This window comes from Ooceraea biroi, chromosome 9 (genome assembly GCF_003672135.1).
Source record: "Ooceraea biroi isolate clonal line C1 chromosome 9, Obir_v5.4, whole genome shotgun sequence".
In the NCBI taxonomy this organism is placed as follows: Eukaryota; Metazoa; Arthropoda; class Insecta; order Hymenoptera; family Formicidae; genus Ooceraea; species Ooceraea biroi.
Genome location: NC_039514.1, coordinates 8,677,414 through 8,701,383, shown reverse-complemented (window position 1 = coordinate 8,701,383; position 23,970 = coordinate 8,677,414). Strand labels below are relative to the sequence as shown.

The 23,970-nt window shown below is 42.4% G+C and overlaps 1 protein-coding gene across 1 annotated transcript in view; it reads right to left on the bottom strand.

The window, feature by feature from the left end:
- The window catches only part of LOC105278999, a 40,077-nt gene extending 25,350 nt beyond the window's left edge, over nt 1-14,727 (bottom strand). Inside the window, exons 1-4 of the mRNA XM_026972638.1 lie at nt 14,692-14,727; nt 9,412-9,504; nt 9,057-9,333; nt 1,561-1,797 (exon numbers count right to left, since the gene is read on the bottom strand). Of these exons, the coding sequence (XP_026828439.1) occupies nt 1,561-1,797; nt 9,057-9,333; nt 9,412-9,504; nt 14,692-14,727 (643 nt within the window). The remainder of the gene's footprint in view (nt 1-1,560; nt 1,798-9,056; nt 9,334-9,411; nt 9,505-14,691) is intronic.
- Between the last annotated feature and the right edge of the window lie 9,243 nt (nt 14,728-23,970).

Below are 23,970 nucleotides of genomic sequence, written 5' to 3'. Positions count from 1 at the left end.
TTCTCAACACTCGATTTCGATATGTTAAGATTCTCGGCAATCTCTCGTGTCGTTGAACGCCGATTGGAATCGATCAGTGCCTTTATTTTGTCATCATCAATTTCGATTGGCCTTCCTGAGCGTGGTGCATCTTTCACATTAAAATCTCCAGATCGAAATTTAGTAAACCAATTTTGACACTGTCGCAGCTTTAAAGCATCTTCGCCATATACATGACATAACTTTTTATGAGCTCGCACAGCGTTTTTCCCTTTTCGGAAGTAATAAAACAAAATATGAGGAAAATGTTCTTTTTGATTTTCCATTTTGAAATCGACGGCAAAGAAACAATTGTTAACGAAATCGTGTAGTTTCTTTTTGTAAAACAAGCTTGAACTGTGAGTTGTTAACCTACATAATGAATTTGCGGTTTAGAATGAAGTTAGTTACATTTCAAGACATGTATGTCCATCTATTGGAAAAAAACGCAATTACTTTTTGGCCAACCCAATAGAAATGGGGGTCGGTTTGCTGTTTAAATTTTTACTTTCTTCTTTCTTCTGGTTCCGTCCAGTTGAATCTCCAGACGGAGACGAACGGCGCGGCTCGGTATGACAAATATTTGGTCTACTCCGAGACTGATGCGTTTACTCGGCAGAGGCGGAAGAAGGAGGAATCGGTCACCTCATTCTCTCGAGATGATCGACTGCGGGACTAGAACAGGCATTCCGCGCGATAAATAGCTGTCTGCTGCACGTCGTGTGCACGGGATATGAGGAATGCATTATCGGTTGGATAATCTCTCTCGCCGACGAGAGAGCAGTGCACAAATATGAGTGCATACACACGTACATACGTATGGGCATGTAGGAAAATACGTGAGATACTTCGGTCGTGAAGCGAACGACTTGCTAATGAGCGCGGTTGCCATCTTGGCGCGACGGGTTTCACCGACGTCGTCGGGGAAGAGAATTAACATTCCGCGTCGCGTAAAATAAACCATACTCATTTCGCTGAATTTATCGCGCATGTCGCACGTCCGCTCTCGGGAAGGCAAAAACGAAGGCGAATTTACGGCCGAGATACGCGGCGAACGCAGACGGGGGCGACATTTCCGGGAGCAGTTGGAGAACGGGGTAAATTCGTGGGGACCCGGTCCAAGGACAACCCAAGATTCGAGCCCTCCGATTCTGCGGGCCCGTGCGAGGAATGCGCACGAGGTTGGGAAGGCCGCGGGCACTCTTAGGCGGTAACAGGTTCAGAGTTAACGGTGCACGGCCCCCACCGCATCGGCATGGCGTTTCTTGGCATAGCATCATCGTCGTCGGGCCGCCTGCTCGGTCAAGGACACGTGGAACCGGGTCACTTGCCTCCCCGAAACCGCGTGGACGTTTCTGACGAGCGTGACGGGTCCCCCTCACCCGCCATCCGCGATTCGATCCGCGATCATTGGAAAGCCAGATCGGAGCGAGCGATTCATGTTTACGAATTTTCCGATCAATTCGATCAATCGATTTTTTTTTAATTTAAGATGAATAATATGAACATCGCAGATATCTCGAGAACATGCATGGAACTTACCGCAGAAGGGCACACCCTCCGGCATCCACATGCCGTTGGCCTGGCACTCTCTTCTCGTTGGTCCCAGGAGTTCGAATCCTCGCTCGCAGGAGTACGTGGCCACGGTGCCCTCCGGTAACGTGGTGTCCTTAAGGAGAGCATCCTCCTCGTCTATAACGTCGTCGACGTCAGTGCCGGTGAAACGCACGCTGCTGTGTGCCGGTGCACCCGGATAACCGCATCCGGCGCCACTCGACCCTGCAACAGACGATGTGTTTGCTGGTCATTATCTTAACGCGATTGTTACGTTTCCCTTTTGCTGGCTTTCTACGATTAACGACGCATGCATGGGTAAACATATATTCGTTTTCCGTCGAAAAAAGTAAGCGAGAACAAATGTATATCTTAAATTATGCAACTTATTATAAAAATATATTTACAATTCAACGAGAATATTATGCTTTAATGTTTCGTGCTAAGCAAATTGCTCAGGCCTCGCAGAGGACATTAATTTCTACACACTTGAAGGCTTCACTTTTGCTTGCATATAACGATAGTAATAACGACGACGATTTTCTGGAACGACGTGCTAATTAATGCTCCTGTTTTCCCTTCTAACGCCAACCTATCGCGTGCTATCAATTTGCCCGTAATCGTGGGAGACTAAAATAAAAGCAGGCTTTCCAGAGCACGTTGGACTTTCAGGATCGCCTCGAAGACTCCAAAAGAATGTTGGAAGTTGGTCGTTTCAGCTCCGCGCCTTCCCAGCCTCGATGATCACGCGTTCTCCCGTAATAATCGTGCGCGGTCTCGGCAGCGTTTTCCTCGACGGTCACGTTCGATCGCGCGCTGCATTTCGCGGCATAAAATCGCCTTAAACACCCGCGTGCAAATTCTCGCGAGGGCCGTTAACTCCTCACAAAGGATACGCTCTCGTCTATCTGCGCGGTTCGATCTCTCATGACTAATTGCACGGGTAATGCAACGCGTTTTCCGATCGGCTATCGCTGGACGAGCGCTCGCTTTTGCGGATCTATCTATGGTCTTCGAAGACACGCAATCTCACGTCATCACGCGCGGAGTGCATCAACGACGTGCGATGCAAGGCGGGACGTTGCCTCATCGGATTGCCGTTTTCATGCTGGCGATTTCAATGAGCGGCGAGCCTCTCGTCACCTTCCTCGAGCAAACTGCACAAATCGCGATAACGCAACGTGGCGGTTTTACGTTATCCTCGCGCGCGGCACGAAACAGGGCTTCCACGACTTATGTAACCCGTATCGTCCCTTGCGCAACGAAAGCGGGCACAGGAAACCGTCCTCGCGTAAGTGCTTTACATTGCTTCGCCTTTTCCTGCGACGGATGAAAAACGTAGGTTCGGCTAAGTACACATCCGCTGCCCGTGATTGCGGAAGCTTTCGCAACGTACAGGGTGAGTTTACGGCTCGAGAAGCAGCGTTACACCATTCCGGGATTGTTTAATATTTAAGAAGACGAGTTAAGGTACTTTAACTGCAAGTGTAACAATACATTTGCATTCCTTCTCTCTTTCTCCGTTTATAACAAGCTTTACTATGATCTCGCACTTATTATTTGCTTAGATTTTCATTTACTGAGTTGAATGTCAAAACAAGATCCTGAAAAGAGCAAAACATGTTTGCGTTAATGCTATTTTGCACGCGGAACTTTTAACAAACACTAACAATTTCGCTCTGTTAGAAATAATATTCCCTCATCATTCTTCATCTGTTTTACATGCATAGTACACCTCGCAACGAGCAGCCACGAGTTATCGCCACCGATACTTCAGTCTCGTGCCTAGAGATGCAGAAACGCCTGGAGCCGGCTCCGATTATCCCATCGCCCTTCCGTGTCGTCACGTTTGATCGAGTGCACAGGAATAAACGCAGAAACGCACGAGTTTCCCAGTGCAACCACCCATTATCGTCATCCTGCTATTTACGTGCATCCACTGGCGGCTGCCAGCGGCCTCGGCTGGATGCAGCGCGTTGGAGGGCTGCTGGTTTACCACCGCTAAGAAGCAGGGGATGCGACGAAGCAAAACGGCCGATGGGGTTCGTAATGGAAGAACAGATAACGCGAAAGCGGCTCGTGTCCTGCGGCGACGACGATCGCGCTATCGTCTAGGAAGTGATCGACTACGCGGACGCACGTCGCTCGCGGCCGACGTGCGCCAATCTGAAGCGTGGCGTCCGAGCGAAGTGAACTTTGACGACCTGCTGAATTTCACCTGTCATCTTGCGCAACCATCACCGCCCATTCTTTATCTGCCTTGCATTTTACGTTTCAGGAGCCTTGCGGCTCCCGATATTCGCTTCATCGAGCCGTTTGCGAGGACGACGCAAAGACGACGAGGCGAATCGAGACATTCTTCCCGTTTCTTCTCGTTTCGCTTTTTCTTGTTGCCCCGCAACGTTGTCGTTTCCGCACGTTTATTCCCAGCAACTGCGGTCGAATCCCATACAGCACCGATTAATACAGAAAGCTTTCAGGAAGATTTTAAAATCATTTCAAGATTTCACATTTCATATGCAACATTTCTGAAAGGATTCCGCAATATGTCATATGAAATGTTGCAACAGAAATGTTTCTAAAACCTACCACATGCAATAAATTTGAAAAAATGTGAATATTGTAAAAAGTAAAATTATATATATACCTAGACCAAGTATTCGATCTTTAGTGAAGCTAACCAGTTGACAAAAAAATGCATTATCTTCACGTATCCTTTTTTTCTTTCAAATATAAGTGTTGGTTGAACAGAGAATTATATATCTATATAATTCTTTCCTTTTAATCAACTATTTGGAGGAAGAAAAAGGAAAATATATAATATAAGAATGGCTCTTTGTCAATGTGCCAACAATTCACGCATTTTAAAGGGAAACTTGGTGAATACTTGGTTTAGCTACGTATGTGTATATCTATATATCTTATATATATAGATATATATGCATATCTATATACATCTTATATATATTATGTATTTTTTTCATTAAGCATATTTCAGAAATCATATTTATTATATCAATTAGATTGCAAATATTAAATAAAAACGTACAATAAAAATAATAAATACATTTTATATATAATTTTTATTATAATTTCTGAAGTATTTTCAATTGATTTTAATAAGAGCTTTGTAATTTGTGTGCAACATCATAGGAAAGTTTCAAAATTATTTCAATTAACCTTTAGTAATGTATCAAAAAGATTTCAGCTATTTTAATAATTTTTCGGCAATATTTCAGAAAGGTTGCAGATTGATCTATACCTTTCAGCAACCTTTCTACAAGGTTTTGAATGCAAGTGTCGCGGACATTTTGCTATTCCGGAGTTGTCTCATAACTGTTGCAGAAACATTTTGCAATGTTTATGAGATGCTTTCATCTGTCAGATGAAATACTTCTGAAATGTTTTCGTGCTGTATGGGTCTCTTTTAGGCAGAAAAAGTAAAGTTTGTTTTCGGATTCACTGCCTAGTGATTGATGCTTCTTATATATACATGAAAATGTAACAATGCTGAATGTTAACACAATTCGGAATATTCGGATATGATCATTTTACAGAATAACTGTCGCATACAGTGATGTGCGTGCGTTTATTATGCGCAACATACATTCAAGGATGGATCAGAATATTTATTGTTTCACCCGTCTTGCTGAGTCCCTATGAAGGAAGTTAATGTAAATCTATATATCTTATATATATAGATATATGCATATCTATATACATCTTATATATATTATGTATTTTTTTCATTAAGCATATTTCAGAAATCATATTTATTATATCAATTAGATTGCAAATATTAAATAAAAACGTACAATAAAAATAATAAATACATTTTATATATAATTTTTATTATAACTTTTTAGTATTTGCAATCTTCTGAATACTCGTATAATAAATTTAAATATAATTTCTGAAGTATTTTCAATTGATTTTAATAAGAGCTTTGTAATTTGTGTGCAACATCATAGGAAAGTTTCAAAATTATTTCAATTAACCTTTAGTAATGTATCAAAAAGATTTCAGCTATTTTAATAATCTTTCGGCAATATTTCAGAAAGGTTGCAGATTGATCTATACCTTTCAGCAACCTTTCTACAAGGTTTTGAATGCAAGTGTCGCGAACATTTTGCTATTCCGGAGTTGTCTCATAACTGTTGCAGAAACAGTTTGCAATGTCTATGAGATGCTTTCATCTGTCAGATGAAATACTTCTGAAATATTTCTGAAATGTTTTCGTGCCGTATGGGATGCTTTTTGAAATGATTCGCGCATTGCGCAAGAGCCGCGCGCGGATCGCGTGCAAAACGCGAGTTCCAGGCAGATTCTCATACGCACGTCTTGGAATTAGTGAAATCGCCTCGCATCTCTCGGCTGTGCCGTCTGGCAACGGCAGGAGAGATGGACGCGTATGGCCGAACTCGGCGGAATTGTAGAAAGACGCAGCTGCACGCACGCGCTTCGCAAAAGCGGACGTTGCTTGCAGCGTGAGCGAGCGCGAGGGTCGTTGACTTTCGACGTAAGGCGCGTGCAATTTACACGTGCTATCCTCCGTTTAATCGGACGATCGAAATTCCGGCGAGGAACCGCTCGAGGAGTCCGCGTCATCAAACGACACCTACGTGATCCCGATGCTGAGGGCCACGTGCGCGTCCTCCATCCAATTTGGCACGACCGAACTGATTAGTTCTCGTTCTGTCGCGTTAATGCCACGGACGTGTTCTCGACAGAGTCTAGGAATGGCATTTCGTTGCGAAAACCGAGTGGTCAAACGGTGCCATCGCCGGCGACGCACAATCGGCGCCTCCTGAGTGGCGAGCGCGTAACGGTTCGCACTATTCAATTAACATATTTATCGCGCGTTCTCTGTAGCCGCGCGCGTGCGGCGTACTCCACAACAAGAAGAATCCGCGGCCCTCTCGCAAAAGAACGACAAAAGGAAGCGAGGCAGACGAGGTAGCCGCGAGCGAGCCCCGTTAATTTCATTGAGCGTTATTTCGCGCGGCCGCCATCGCGCCGGCCAACGGACACGTTCTCCTCGGCGAGCATCTCCTCGGCTGCGTCCCGTGAAATCGGAACGCGATGAAGAAACGTAAAATAAGACGTCCTAAAGACTTTAATCCTCACAATCGAGGCGCTTGAGGACGGATCGCGCGGGAACGAAATCACCACTGCCTCGAAAACGGTTAATTTCACTATGCCTTTTCTCATCTTATTACAGTCTCTCGTGTTTCTAAACGAGACCTGTGCGCGGAGACAACTGCAATTCCGTAAAACAGACACACACACACACACACAAGATAATTCCATATTATATTCTACGAGCACAAAAGTTTCGAAGACTCTCCTTACGCTATATAATAAAAGAAAGAGCAGAGAGAACAGAATAGAGTCACAATTGTTAATTAACATGCAGAGTTAATAGACTGTAAATTGTTACGCGCGCAAGACAATTGATCTGTAAATAGCCACCTGATCTCCTTCACGATCGTTCGTGGAACAATAGCGTATTTTACGAGAAGAAGGGAATCGATCGATAAAGATCATGGTACACATAAGGCGCGAGCGAAGCAGGTGCTACACGAGCCTCGTATTACGATACGCACGTTGTATGTTCATATTCCCGTGGATACATCACGTGCACGTGCCATGAAGGAGAAAAACGTAGCAACCACCAGCAGATTTATAACTTGCGTCCCGGAAGGCTTGTAACCGCTTTGTAATCACGGCGACTCATTCATTTTAATAATGTACAGTCGATTCGGTCACGATTTGAGAAAAAATAAGAACGTTAACGTAAACGGAATATTAAACATTTAAAAATTAAAATATTAAACATTTTTGTCGTTGTTAAAAGCAAAACATGAGGTAAAAGTGAGACATCTGATTTTCGAAACGAGTCACGATCCAGCGTATATAGTGTTACCTTTTCTAATGCATGAACTGCAAATGGAATCTGGACAGTGAATCAAATCGTTCTCCAAGACCACTTGGTCGTGATGTATCTTCGCGAACGAGTATATTTTTCGTTGTATCCGCTTAATGTAGGTTGCTCGGCATCATCGTAATTGTTAAGCTGCAAACCGGGGCAGAACCTGAAGCCGAGGTCTGATTTGAAAAGCACTTTATCCTGCCGGCGTCGTACATGATCGTCATCAACGCGCGCAGCCACGTGGATCGCGAAGTAACCGAGAAATCGATTAGAGGCCGGCAACCAGCCGCGTCTTACGACGCAGCAAAATGAACAACTAAGCCATTGCTGCAAATTATTATTACAAGCGGGGAAATATTGCCGGCATTACGAGAATTCAGAGACAGGAAGTGACCATAAGTTGCCATCAAATCAAACAAAAACTGTAGCGAGTAAATGGATCGAATAATTGCATTTTAGCAATGCGATTATTATCTGGCCAGTATAAAGTTAAAAATTAAAAAACAACAAAAAACAAGAGAAAGTAATTAATGAAAGAATTGTTTGAAGAAATACATTTCCGATGGAATAACTTGCTTAGTTGCTCTGTCTGCAATCTGCTGTACTAAACGCATGCCTGTGATCGTCATCTTGGCGTGGATCCGAACCAGCCACGAGACCTAATTGGATTCATAATCATCGGTTATTAAGTTATGCGCGAGCGTAGGGAAAGAGAACACGAACGTTAATGAAGCAATAACGAAAGGCAATATTCGCGAATGGTGTCAGTAATTACGGCTAATCGTAATTTCACATTTGAGACCATCGTGAGATTCTATCGCTCCAAAGAGAGATCTTTATCGTATCATAAAAATATTATATGATTTTAATTACTTGTACGTCAGATTACTATTTACAAATATTTCCATGCCAATCTTTACTAAAAACAATTACGAAAAAATTAAGACCTGTTAGAAAACGAGTTTGGTCTTGCGACAAATGACGTCCGCGAGATTGTCTTATTAATTTATATTCACCCCGGAGTAAAATTGTATGCAGGAACCTTTTAGCTCATCGCGTTTAAAATATATGATGGTAAGTAGTACGTGCCTCGAGTAAATAAGTCTATGTAGGACAGTGGAATGGAGACAACGCGTCGGAATTGCATGGAAAGGATAAAAGTTATTCCGGTGTAAATATCAGGTCACTGCTAATTCACCGTTACCCTTAAAACGAAACGATTGTCGTACCCACTGTCCATCATCCTGTCCTACTACCGTGACAAATATATTTACCAAATTACCAGTATTACTTTCGAATTTTGTGCTATTTGCGTAAAGCCCTGTATTTTGCGATGATAAAGAGGAGAAACGTGTGATTATAATACAATTTAACGTACATCGGGTTAAAAATTGTTTGACTCTCTCCATTATAATCCATTACTGCTCTATTTGGACTTGAAGTACCGTACCATGTAATTGCCATGGTCTGCTGCAAATTTCTTTAATTCAATCTACTAATTTACTAATCAAAAACTTCAATTTTCTCAAAAATTAAAGTTCTCTCTGCTTACGAAATACTTTTATTTTCTCATACGAGTGCACCTTGCGACCAAAGTTTCGTTTCTTCGTCATAAAGGCCAACTTGCACTCATGTCGGCCCAGCTCATATGTAGTACAACACGTGGTCTCGACGTTCGGGGTTTCGCCCACGCCGTAAGAAAAGTGGATAATCAGGGCATAAGTAGGAGAGAAAAGATACGCGCTGGACTCGCCTTCTTTTTCCTGCTCGCGTTCGCCGGGTACTCCCGTTACTTCACGGAATTGTGGGAAATTGGGTACTGAGCCAAGCTAATTAAACACGCGGGCCTTTTGTTTTCAAGGTGCGATACGTATGCCGACGTGTGAGCTATGCGTATGTGAACTCACCGCCGGTTCTACAATGCGACGGAAGTGCGTGCACTTGCCGTCAGCAGCTATCGACGTTTCCAAGAGTCGAGAACTGATTACACCATTTTCTTTCTAACAACGGATACCGAAAATCTCAGAATCTAAGAGTCTGTGAGTTATTCAAGTATTGACAACGCAAATTATAAGATTAATAGCTCGTGGTAAATCTGACAAGTAACACTACCCAAGTGCCACTCGCCGATTTTCTTGAAACTTTGCACACACGTAGTACATCGAAAAACATTAGACACGTGTCTTTTTATTTGTGCTAACAACGCATTTTAAGGTTAGAAAACGCATTCGAAAATTTAACACTATAGCACAATGGTAACTAACGCTACTCCTGAGCGTTATTCTCTTACAGCTTTTACGACATTACTCTATTATGATTTCATTGTCTGAATGTTTGGTATTAATTTTATGAGATTCGGAATGGCAGATTCAAAATCGCGGACCGAAATCGCAGAATTTTCAAAAATTTATTCAAAGTCAGTTTCGAAGAAGTGTTTTAGACACGTTATTACGATTGTGGTAACAGTTATATCAATCTAGAGGTGGAGGATGAAAAATGGCAAATTCAATATGGTGCATCCAAAATGGCGGACCCAAATTCCTATTGTTTTAAATTAGTTTCAAAGACCATTTTTGTGGTGGTTTTCGAGGTGACTGTTTACAATGTTAATAGTAGTTTGACAAAATTTCAAATTTCATAAACCTGTCTTCAGCAGATTAAATTGCTTAAAATTTCGTTAACTTGATTTGTTTGTTTCCGTCATTTGAAATATTGTCAAACTACTATTAACATTGTAAACAGTGATCTCGAAAACCACTACAAAAATGGTCTTTGAAACTAATTTAAAACAACTGGAATTTAGGTCCGCCATTTTGGATGCACCATATTGAATTTGCCATTTTTCATCCTCCACCTCTAGATTGATATAACTGTTACCACAATCGTAATCACGGGTCTAAAACACTTCTTCGAAACTGACTTTGAATAAAAGTTTTGAAAATTCTGCGATTTCGGTCCGCGATTTTGAATCTGCCATTCCGAATCTCGTAAAATTAATGCCAAACATTCAGACAATGGCTGTGTTCGGCAGAAAAAGCTGCTTTGCAACCGTTGTAAAATTCGTGAATATGATTTGCGTATGCTTTTAGATTCAATCAAAATTAAGCGCATACGCCAATCAGATTCACGATTTTTACAACGGTTGCAAAGCAGCTTTTTCTGTCGAACGCAGCCAATAAAATCATAATAGAGTAATGTCGTAAAAGCTGTAAGAGAATAACGCTCAGGAGTAGCGTTAGTTACCATTGTGCTATAGAGTGTTGAATTTTCGAATGCGTTTTCTAACCTTAAAATGCACACACGTAGTACATCGAAAAACATTAGACACGTGTCTTTTTATTTGTGCTAACAACGCATTTTAAGGTTAGAAAACGCATTCGAAAATTTAACACTCTATAGCACAATGGTAACTAACGCTACTCCTGAGCGTTATTCTCTTACAGCTTTTACATTACTCTATTATGATTTCATTGTCTGAATGTTTGACATTAATTTTACGAGATTCGGAATGGCAGATTCAAAATCGCGGACCGAAATCGCAGAATTTTCAAAAATTGTATTCAAAGTCAGTTTCGAAGAAGTGTTTTAGACCCGTGATTACGATTGTGGTAAGTTATATCAATCTAGAGGTGGCGGATGAAAAATGGCAAATTCAATATGGTGCATCCAAAATGGCGGACCGAAATTCCAATTGTTTTAAATTAGTTTCAAAGACCATTTTTGTGGTGGTTTTCGAGGTCACTGTTTACAATGTTAATAGTAGTTTGACAAAATTCCTCTAGATTGATATAACTGTTACCAAAATCGTAATCACGGGTCTAAAACACTTCTTCGAAACTGACTTTGAATACAATTTTTGAAAATTCTGCGATTTCGGTCCGCGATTTTGAATCTGCCATTCCGAATCTCGTAAAATTAATACCAAACATTCAGACAATGAAATCATAATAGAGTAATGTCGTAAAAGCTGTAAGAGAATAACGCTCAGGAGTAGCGTTAGTTACCATTGTGCTATAGTGTTAAATTTTCGAATGCGTTTTCTAACCTTAAAATGCGTTGTTAGCACAAATAAAAAGACACGTGTCTAATGTTTTTCGATGTACTACGTGTGTGCAAAGTTTCAAGAAAATCGGCGAGTGGCACTTGGGTAGTGTTACTTGTGAGACTAACATTTTTCTCGATTAAAAGACCTCGTTAGATTCTCATTACTAGCGCTTATACAATTGGATTTATATTTAGTTGATGATGTTATGCTGCAAGCTGCTAATATCGCTGACGTCACGCTTATAACATCATCGTATTACTTGCGAACCGTGTAACGCGAACAAGCCGCCGTTTGAGAAGCGTCGATGCTAAAATCTATTAATTCACGTTTTGTCGGAGGGAGACATTCAAATGTGAAATAATGAGTATCAGTCATCGATGAGCGACTGACTTGGCAAACTAATGAGCAATGATGAAAATCTAGTCGCGTCCTACTTCATACCGGACACCGATCGATAATGACAGTATAGTCCTCTTTGCAGTTTCAACAGGAAACACGTACTCGAGAGGACAATGGATGTGAGTCAATGCGATTGGAGAAAACCAACTGGTCGGAGAAGGTCGGGGAAGTGTGCCTGAAGAAGTACCCGCAGGACAGAGAAATGCCCGACGCGCACGGCGACACGTGGGAAATGCAAGTAACCGGCACTTTACGACGAGATACGATCTCGGTCGTTAACCCGCGGAAGGAGCAGCCCCGTACGTGTTATTAGAGTAAAATGTAAATCGACCAACGATGGGGCGGGAACGTTCGCTTTGCGCTTCGTCTAGGAGACTCGTTCACCGATCATCTGAAAGACCGTAGGAACTTTCGAGAAAACGTTCGAGGAAAGTTTTTAGCTCCTTTGATCGAACGGTACGTATGCAACAAATTCAAATGAATTTAAGCGAGTAAAGATTACAAGAAATACACGATCAAATCATTGGAAATTATAATAAAAGTATCTGACGAAATTGCCAATGTCGCTAAGTCGGATGGAAGGTAAATACGTTTTGCATGTATTAGGAGTGTGATTTAGTTTTGAGGGTTTTGCAACAGATGGCTGTAGTGTCAGTTTGTTCCAATAGCTGTTTCCGATAACTGTTCTTTCTTACAGTCTTGACATTATCCATCACATTTAGTAGCATTATAGCAATAGATGCAATAACAGTCGTGTTTATATCATCGTAAAAATGCAACTTCCGAAACAGCGTTTCGACATGCGTTGCTTTTGTTTTTTAATCAAAAGAAAACTGCGGCTGACGGTTATAGAATTCTTGTGGAAACTTATGGTGATTCTGCCCCATCAATTAAGACGTGTGAATACTGGTTTAGACGCTTTAAAAGTGGTGATACTGATGCGAAGGACAAAGAACGCTCGGGACAACCAAGAAAGCTTGAAAATGCAGATTTGCAAGCATTCTTGCACGAAAATCCAACAGAATCCACTTCAGAACTTGCCAGAGCATTAAATGTTGATCGTACAATAGTTACCAAACATTTATATGAAATGGGAAAAATTCAGAAAGAAGGGAAATGGGTTCGACATGAATTATCGGAAAGTGCCATTGCGAACCGGTTGAACATTTGCATTTCGTTGATCGCCAGGCAAAAAAAGAAGAGTCTTTTGTCTCGGATCGTTACTGGGGATGAAAAGTGCATCTATTTTGATAATCCGAAACGCAGAAAATCATGGGTGGATCCAAGCGAACCATCAACATCCACTCCGAGACGCAATATTGACGGTTCAAAAGTAATGCTCCGTATTTGGTGGGATAGTGTACTATGAGCTGTTAAATCCGCATGAGACTGTCACGGCTGATCGTTATCGACACCAATTGTACAAGTTGAAGCAAGCCTTGGACCAAAAACGACCACCAATTGCGAGTAAACAACGGAAAGTGATTCTTCTTCGTGACAACGCTCGACCTGACGTTGCGTTATCAGTGAAAGAAACACTATTAGAGCTTGAATGGGAAGTCTTACCGCACCCCGCGTATTCTCCGGACATCGCTCCATGCGATTATTGTTTGTTCCGGTCGATGCCACACGCTTTAGAGGATACACACTTTCATAATTTGGAAGAAGTGCGAAAATTCGTCGACGAATGGATCGACTCAAAAGAAGAGTGATTTTATCGTGGTGGAATCCATCTCTTGCCAGAGCATTAAATGTTGATCGTACAACAGTTACGAAACATTTACATGAAATGGGAAAAATTCAGAAGGAAGGGAAATGGGTTCGACATGAATTATCGGAAAGTGCCATTGCGAACCGGTTGAACATTTGCATTTCGTTGATCGCCAGGCAAAAAAAGAAGAGTCTTTTGTCTCGGATCGTTACTGGGGATGAAAAGTGCATCTATTTTGATAATCCGAAACGCAGAAAATCATGGGTGGATCCAGGCGAACCATCAACATCCACTCCGAGACGCAATATTCACGGTTCAAAAGTAATGCTCTGTATTTGGTGGGATAGTGTACTATGAGCTGTTAAATCCGCATGAGACTGTCACGGCTGATCGTTATCGACACCAATTGTACAAGTTGAAGCAAGCCTTGGACCAAAAACGACCACCAATTGCGAGTAAACGACGGAAAGTGATTCTTCTTCGTGACAACGCTCGACCTGACGTTGCGTTATCAGTGAAAGAAACACTATTAGAGCTTGAATGGGAAGTCTTACCGCACCCCGCGTATTCTCCGGACATCGCTCCATGCGATTATTGTTTGTTCCGGTCGATGCAACACGCTTTAGAGGATACACACTTTCATAATTTGGAAGAAGTGCGAAAATTCGTCGACGAATGGATCAACTGAAAAGAAGAGTGATTTTATCGTGGTGGAATCCATCTCTTGCCAGAAATATGGGAAAAAGTTATAGAAAACGAAGGAAAATATTTTGATTAAGGTATTCATTCATTATCATATTTAAATACATGCGTTTTTGAGCAAAAAAACCCTCAAAACTAAATCACACCCCACGTGAAACTTAATGTATTCCGTGCTATGTTTAAATTCTAGATTCCGCTCTGTCTGACTCTGTCTGTCGTGCCGTGGGTAAATAGGTAAACGACTTTCCTCACGACAGGGCTCAGCCGCGCTGTTGCAGCGATGATGATCAGCTATGAATCTTCGCGGACTTCTCGCACGTTGCATCGTACCATCAGTGGAACCGCTTTGCCGGCCACTTTCCACATCGTGGAAAAACGAGCCAGGATCGTGGAAAGTCGATTACGTGCGTGCGAGATGAGAGAACGCTGCGTGCCGCGTGTGAATACGTGGTGTCTCATTTACGGCAGTCACGTCGGTGCGTTTAACGACGAGCGCGTGCTACTCCGAAACGAGCGTAGGCTTCATTAGAGCGAAAACAGTTTGAAGAATTACCCCGTTTAACCGGACAAATGAATATTAAGTAAGCTGGCGGACCTGATGAACTGCAGTAAAGTGCGTTCAACGTCGCGATCAAGAACATTTTCACAGCGCAATTATTACATTGTATTTATAGACGCACTTTGAGATACTAGACCATCGCTAATTGAGGGAACCGGAGACATTTGTCCAGTTAGCAGCTTGCTATTATTTAAATGATAGCGCAATGTGGATCCAGTTTGCCGTCACGCGTCGCCGACGAGTGAAATCTCAAATCAGATAAAGCAGAATCGGCGAGTATCCTCTCATCAAACGCGCGTAGAAACACCGAGACGCGCGCGCGTATCGCGCACGCATCGTGTGCGCTAATTAGCAGATAATCTGACGCTTATTTTCAGGCACCGCAGGCTTACGTACGTAACCGGGCGCTTTGGTAATTCGCTGCTAAGTTCAATAACGCGAGCTACGAGCGTGAGATGATCTCGACCCCGAATTGAATTGCAACGAACGCGTAACGAGAGAATTGCAGTGAAAAATTGTCTATTATATATCATATGTGTATCTCTGCGTACACTCGCGTACACTTGCGCAGCACTCGTTTACTCGCAGATTCGCTCACTCATTTGCAGGCACTTCAAACTGTTCTGTGGCTTTTATTGTTTTCTCGATTTATTCGAAACGAGCAGAGAGAGTAGAATGCATTTTCTTTTCCACTTCTTTTTAAATGGTTTAGATGAGAACGCTGGTCGAGTTTGCGTAAAGTCACAGTTTATTAGCGCGTAATAACTCGAACGAAATTCGAAAGTTGACACTAATTTAGGTAATTCTATAATTAAGTTGTAACAAGTATTCGATTATGAGGCGTATTGTACGCGTGTACTTGATTAGCGGTAATTTCGTCGCCGGTCTCGCGAGACAGCGTTTCAATGGCACGTAAAATGAAGAATGTCGTTACGAGCTGTATGCATTGTCTCATAATCAGTCGACTCATTAAATTTCTTAGCGCTTAGAAAGCGACAAGTGAAGTGCAGTAATTATTATAATAATTTTCAGTGCGTTAATGAGCCATTATATCTTCCACGGAAAATTAATCCATCTTTGCACGAGAAGTTCATACTGGCTACACGAAACTTTTCTAAGAAAATGTGCAATTACGTTTTACAGACAACTCATGACTCGGACCGTTATAGAAAAGCATGCATGATTAAAGCAATTCCAAAATTGATCAATTTTATATTATTTTATGTAACATAAATGGATGAATATTAATTATTATTTTAAACAGTGTCAAGCTGGAGATCTACATTTTTCTATTTTTCTATTTAGTTATTTACACAAAAAAGATCCACGCACCTTTGGCGGCCAGAACGACGAAGAGGAAGCAAAGTGTCGCAACCCTGCGTTCCATTTTCTCCAACGAGCGCGACCTTCCGTGAACTCTGACCTTGAACGTCCACTCAGCGCGTCCTCTCTCGTTCCGGAAGACTGAAGGAAAGTTTGTTCCGGTAGCACTTTAATTCAGGACAGTAATTAATGTACGCGATGTACAAGCGCACTCCGCAGAGTCCCGCGAGAGTTCACCGAATGCACCTCGGGCGGAACGTCATTTCGGGGTGCGCGGACCCCGAATTTTCTCCCTTCCGGGCACTGAACGCGACTGTCTCCTCCAGGAGAAACGCGACAAATTCGAGGGAGGGATGCAAATTCGCGGGGCCTACTTCCGGTCAAGGCAGCGGTGATGACGGTACTCCGCGATGTCGTCCACTTGGCAGAACTCGTGGATCACGGTGACCTCTCGAGACTCGCACCGGTACACCGGTGTCGGCCGTTCTTTCCTGAGGACTGAGCTTACTCCCCGATAGGAAGTCGTCCAGGTGTTCTGCTCCCCCACCTGCCGTTCTCACTACCACCACCTCGAACAGGTAACGACCGCTGTGCCGGTTGCCATCAGGAACGAGGCTGGCCTGTGCGACTGACTGACTGTTCATCTCCCCCCCCCCCTCCCCTACTTACGTGCCTCTCCTCCGGAATTCAGGCCAACCTGCGAGCCGACGCGTCACCGTGCCTTGCGAGAACACAGCGACCCTATCCCTATCCCTATCCAGTGGGATAGCTGCGTCAGGTAGTTTTCCTTCCCAAAGAAAACTCGTTTGGGAGCGTACACCCTGCGACAAACGGAACGACGTCTCGACGTCAGCTACGTGGAAAATTCAAGAAGAGAAAAGCGCCTGGACTGCATAATCTGTAAATGGTGATTCGGAGGATCAGCTGGTACTTTTACGGCGAACGGCTGCAGCATGTTGTAGAAATAATTCGCGTAGCTTATGCGTATGCGCGTTACGCGTAATGCATTGTTATTACGGTAAAACGTCGGGGATGCCTGATACAGGTTGATACAACCGAAGCTACGTCAAAGCTAATTCCGAGGGCTGCGCGGACGTAAGCCCGCCCGATTCGCGCTCTTTTTACATAATTTCTCGACGTTTCTGTTCCGCACGATAATTGATGATTATCAGCACGTACAATCGTCGTGCGGTACCTACGTAATTGTAAGGTTCACAGAGCAAAGCGCAAGTCGCTCGACATGAGACCGTAGAAATGGTCTCGAAGAAAATAACAGATACGCGGGGCTCACGAGAACGCGCACGCAATTGCGAAAACCCGTGGAAACTCCACGGCAATTTGTAGCGATGTGCAGCCCGCGATCGAGAACAATGTGTGTATAATTTTGCGGAAAGCACAAGTGCGCTTGCAACTTGCATTCGCGTACGTAAATAGCTTCTCTTTCCCAATGCGCGATTAAATTAATTGCGTGGAGAAGATGCCCCTATTGCAAAATACGTGACGTAACAGAATTAACCGTCTCCGTCATCAGAGCACATTCGTCGAAATTTTCTTTTGAAGCTTCTTCTTCCGAAGCTGCAAGTTCGTTCTCCATTTTTAAATTTATTTTGAAGAAAAAAACGTTTCAGGCTACAGATTTGTTTCTTTGCGTGCCAGGAAGAAGCCACGCGTCTCGCGTTCAGGTAGGAGGACTGGGAAGACGATCACCCTGCGCTGCGTCACGCCTAGCCCTCTCGACGCTTCCTTGTTCGAGTTAATTGTGGTTTCTTCTGGATGCTAACAATGAGGGGCATCCATAATTCTACCTCTGTGCAGCGCCTCATGCGTGCTCTGATCAACGCAACCATGAAATTTAATAGTCCACGCGAAAGTGCTCCGTGCGCTCGCGGGATTCGTCGCCGCTGCGCTGCGGCGAGCATTCGGATAAACTCTGGAAAATCCTGAAGGCAGGAAATATTTCCACGATCGGAGAACACCTTGGATCATCAAAGAATCCTTTACATTTACATAATCTGACTGCTGAAGAACGGAAAAGTTGACAAGGCACGGAGAACCGCGTAACCGGATTTCTCTCGGCGCGGGGACAGTGCGAGGCTTGCCCGGCGCATTCCTCGTCACCCGATCGTCAGGAGGAGGTCGCGATTGATTATTCAATTAGAAACGTAATGCGCGGACGCGCGAGCGGCGCCGAGTATACGCGCGTACCTCTTTTGGTTTCACGATGCAGGCCGGCGAACGCGGCTACTTACGTGCGCGTTTACGCCGCGCTGCATCCACGCAGCCGTGCGTGATTTTCGATTATCGTGGCTCTTGTTTACTCTGTTCTATTTTGCAGTGGAACGGACGCTCGATCGCGCTCGGCCGCCGAGCCCCGGATCGCAAAACGAGGACCGAAACGCGCGTTATTATAGCTGTACATCCGAGAACGCGGAGGAGCGTACAAGCAAAGGAAGGCGCTCCCGAGACCAGGGCGAACCAGGCATCGAAGTCTCCCTGGCTGGAGGTGCAGTTTGTCGTACTTACAGGCGTTCGCCCATACAGCACGAAAACGTTTCAGAAATATTTCAGAAGTATTTCATCTGAAAGATGAAAACATCTCATAAACATTGCAAAATGTTTCTGCAACAGTTATGAGACAACTCCGGAATAGCAAAATGTCCGCGACACTTGCATTCAAAACCTTGTAGAAAGGTTGCTGAAAGGTATAGATCAATCTGCAACCTTTCTGAAATATTGCCGAAAGATTATTAAAATAGCTGAAATCTTTTTGATACATTACTAAAGGTTAATTGAAATAATTTTGAAACTTTCCTATGATGTTGCACACAAATTACAAAGCTCTTATTAAAATCAATTGAAAATACTTCAGAAATTATAATAAAAATTATATATAAAATGTATTTATTATTTTTATTGTACGTTTTTATTTAATATTTGCAATCTAATTGATATAATAAATATGATTTCTGAAATATGCTTAATGAAAACAATACATAATATATATAAGATGTATATAGATATGCATATATATCTATATATATAAGATATATAGATATACACATACGTAGCTAAACCAAGTATTCACCAAGTTTCCCTTTAAAAAGCGCGAATTGTTGGCACATTGACAAAGAGCCATTCTTATATTATATATTTTCCTTTTTCTTCCTCCAAATAGTTGATTAAAAGGAAAGAATTATATAGATATATAATTCTCTGTTCAACCAACACTTATATTTGAAAGAAAAAAAGGATACGTGAAGATAATGCATTTTTTTGTCAACTGGTTAGCTTCACTAAAGATCGAATACTTGGTCTAGGTATATATATAATTTTACTTTTTACAATATTCACATTTTTTCAAATTTATTGCATATGGTAGGTTTTAGAAACATTTCTGTTGCAACATTTCATACGACATATTGCGGAATCCTTTCAGAAATGTTGCATATGAAATGTGAAATCTTGAAATGATTTTAAAACCTTCCTGAAAGCTTTCTGTATTAATCGGTGCTGTATGGGCGGCGGTCGCCTTTGCGGCCCTTGCGAAGCGTCCGCGTCGCGTCGGCTCGGAGAGATCAGATTTGCTGGAAGGCGGAAATTCGGTTGCGACGAAAGCTAGCGGTGTGTGTCGTTCCACACCGGAGTCGCCTCGGATCGAGTCACTTGTTAGTAACGCCGGCTTCCTGACCCACATATCGCGACCGCCATACAACACAAACGTAACACTTTGTAAGCGCGTGTGCGTTCATGGGCAGGCACACGTATACACCGATACACGTGCACGTTACACACACTCGTACACACACGCTCGATGCCTCCTCTGCGTGTAAGATCGGGTTCTCGTTCACGTTCCCGACAATTCGGGCACAGGACGATCCTCGAATCAAATTATTATTCGTTACACATTATTCATTGAATTTGGATCTTTTTGCATTTCTTGCGTATTGGTGTCTCGAGAGTAGCCATGGATGTCGGAATGTTTATATTCCCCGTAAATGAATATACAAGGATATTAGATAATTTATATTCTCTGCGATAATTTTTTATGTGCAGAAAAAGAAAGACAGAAAGGCAAGGAGAACGGTGTAATTAGTTGTAAAGTAAATTATAAAATCACTATTATCATTTTTAACGAGCAGGAAAATATTGTAAATTTCTAAAAGCATAAAACCTTCGTCATTTTAAAATATAAATTTCACGCGCGACGGGATTTATCGTACGATATTTCGTTATTTTTTGCAGTCGAGTTGCAAAACGAGTTGGGAGAGATACGACCTTATCATCCTGATCTTCCAGCGAAGGCTTATTAAAAATGCCGTGCAAGAAATTTAATATCGCTTCCCGGTGTGATCTAAACTCGTCTCGGCTGCAACAGGAACTACAAATTAAACTGTTCTTACCTTTCACCTCACGATGAACACGATGAAATTTCGCGAATCTCCGCCGCGTCATTAAACTTTCGGAGTTCGCCGAATAATTATCGGGAGATACTCAGCCGCGTACGAAGGCGAGGTCATCGGCCTCGTCTTCTAATCCGGTGGAACCAAATCGAGCCTCTCCGTTAGTCGTATTGAGGACCTGGCCATATATCCATGACACCGGTTCTTGATTTCGTGCACATGAATCAATCGTGGAATTTCCGGGTTACCGAGCAGCGAAATTGTACGCCGACATTTCTCAGTCCGCGCGGCGTATTACTTTTAAAAAAGGACTCTCTCCTCCAGAGTTCTAAGGCGTGATCAGCATTTCAAAGGTTTCGAGTGTGTAATTTTAATTACACCCTAATTACTTATCTTTCTCTCTCCATATATATAGATTTTCCACGGTCGCTCTTGCGTATTCCTACTTCGAGCCGGGAGAGATTTATGAACTTTCTGATTCGTATCGAACGAGCTGGATTTCCGGAAGATTCGATCTTCCCTCCGCGAAGCCGGCGGACGTGGATTTACGGATTGCAACACCGTTGCGGCGTACTTCTTTTTTCCCAGAGCACGCGTGCACGTTCTTAGTACACTTAAATTGTTCTCCGCGCGCGTGTGATGCGACGTTTTCTCTCAGCGTTCGCCCGCAGCACTCCTCGCTGCGTGCATCATCTTCTGGTGCACCTCGTGCGACCCCGATCCAGCCGTAGGGAATTCGCCAAGAGAGTCGATGCCTATGGAAAGTCAAAGCCGCTAGGAGATGGAAGACGGCGATACCAGCCGCAATTATATATTGTTGTCCGTTCCTTTGCACACGCAACGTGAATTTTCTCAAACGTGCAGGCTTTTTCATCCAGCCGTTGCATTGTACGACTTGCGCTCTTGTGTAAGTACAACCGATTGGTCGAGCATCAGATTAATTCATCGGCGAGTGCTTGATTCAGCACAAAAAAGGAATTTTTTGCCGAAGAAGAAGAAGAAGACGGTGCCTTCGTCCCCGATTCTCGTCACTCTTTACTCGGCGATTTCATTAAACGGCTGCCCATACAGCACCGATTAATACAGAAAGCTTTCAGGAAGGTTTTAAAATCATTTCAAGATTTCACATTTCATATGCAACATTTCTGAAAGGATTCCGCAATATGTCATATGAAATGTTGCAACAGAAATGTTTCTAAAACCTATCACATGCAATAAATTTGAAAAAATGTGAATATTGTAAAAAGTAAAATTATATATATACCTAGATCAAGTATTCGATCTTTAGTGAAGCTAACCAGTTGACAAAAAAATGCATTATCTTCACGTATCCTTTTTTCTTTCAAATATAAGTGTTGGTTGAACAGAGAATTATATATCTATATAATTCTTTCCTTTTAATCAACTATTTGGAGGAAGAAAAAGGAAAATATATAATACAAGAATGGCTCTTTGTCAATGTGCCAACAATTCATGCTTTTTAAAGGGAAACTTGGTGAATACTTGGTTTAGCTACGTATGTGTATATCTATATATCTTATATATATATAGATATATATGCATATCTCTATATACATCTTATATATATTATGTATTTTTTTCATTAAGCATATTTCAGAAATCATATTTATTATATCAATTAGATTGCAAATATTAAATAAAAACGTACAATAAAAATAATAAATACATTTTATATATAATTTTTATTATAACTTTTTAGTATTTGCAATCTTCTGAATACTCGTATAATAAATTTAAATATAATTTCTGAAGTATTTTCAATTGATTTTAATAAGAGCTTTGTAATTTGTGTGCAACATCATAGGAAAGTTTCAAAATTATTTCAATTAACCTTTAGTAATGTATCAAAAAGATTTCAACTATTTTAATAATCTTTCGGCAATATTTCAGAAAGGTTGCAGATTGATCTATACCTTTCAGCAACCTTTCTACAAGGTTTTGAATGCAAGTGTCGCGGACATTTTGCTATTCCGGAGTTGTCTCATAACTGTTGCAGAAACATTTTGCAATGTTTATGAGATGCTTTCATCTGTCAGATGAAATACTTCTGAAATATATCTGAAATGTTTTCGTGCTGTATGGGTGCCTATCCCGGTTGCATCGGGCCTTCCTCCGTGACGGGGCGCGTTGTGAAATTCTCATGGCCGTTAAGTAGCGGCGACGTCCAACTTGCAATGGGTATGCATAGGTCAGGGTGGATCGCGCCGCGATAATGCATTCGAATGAAGGTATCATGATGCACGCGCTGTCGCGCTCGCTCTCTTTTTCATCTAATAGCAGTGCCCTTTGCTTCGCTTTCTCTATCATCTTGCACTCGGAATAACGAAATCACGTCGAGCTCATGTGAGACGTTGCACGGGAAAACAGTATGCCGATATTCGTGCTAACGTGAAACGCTTAAAATGACACGTTTCGTCTCGAGGCGGCGAGAAGGTCGTGTTCCGTTCGAACGGAATGATCATTACATGTTTTCTCTAGTAATTAGGGTACAAAGCGTGCCTATTATTAGCCGAACTGTTGAAACTTTTCATCAACCCCATCGCTGACGCATCTCGATCCTGCCTCAAGCCGCGCGCGAATTTTTATTACAGTCGACGCGACGTCGAAAGATTTCTGCTCATCGCGGTTCTTCCGCCTCTTAATTGGGCGCTCTCAGGATTGGACGGTATCAGGCTGATTAAATCTCCTTCAGTTGGCGACTTTTGCGAAAAAATTGTACCATATCATCCGGAAAGGGGTCACGCCGAATTATATTATGAAGGTTGCATTATTTATCGCCGCGCTTCCCGGCTAATTAGAAAGCAGACTGTCGTCAAAAAAACTTTATTGGCTTAGATAAAAATGTTTTATAAGGATATAAATATATCAAGTTTACTTTCGAGAGAAGATGTCTGCGGTTGACGTGAGAACATTTCTAAAATCACAAGCTCGGGGGAAAAAGTTTTACTTGTATACCGCTTGAGAGAAATGACTCGCAACAATTAATGCCGATTACCAAAAAAACGCTTGTCTTGCGGTCGAGAGCGCTTAACGGTGTAATTAAAAAGATGACGTTGGCGCATTTAAAGTGCACAAAAAATCTTTGACGCTTTCATAATTCTACAAATCCAGCGGACATGACAGGACTACGAGAATCGTCGCTTTCTCTTCTGGGTTTGCCTCGGGATCGACACACGTCTCTGCCCAACGGCACGCTTTCGAGGACTTTAAAAAGGAAGCTACCGCGACCGACGTCTCTCCCTGATGCGAACGGCGCACAGTGGGGCCAAATCCCGAAAAGCTGGTCAAAATATGAAAGCATTGTTC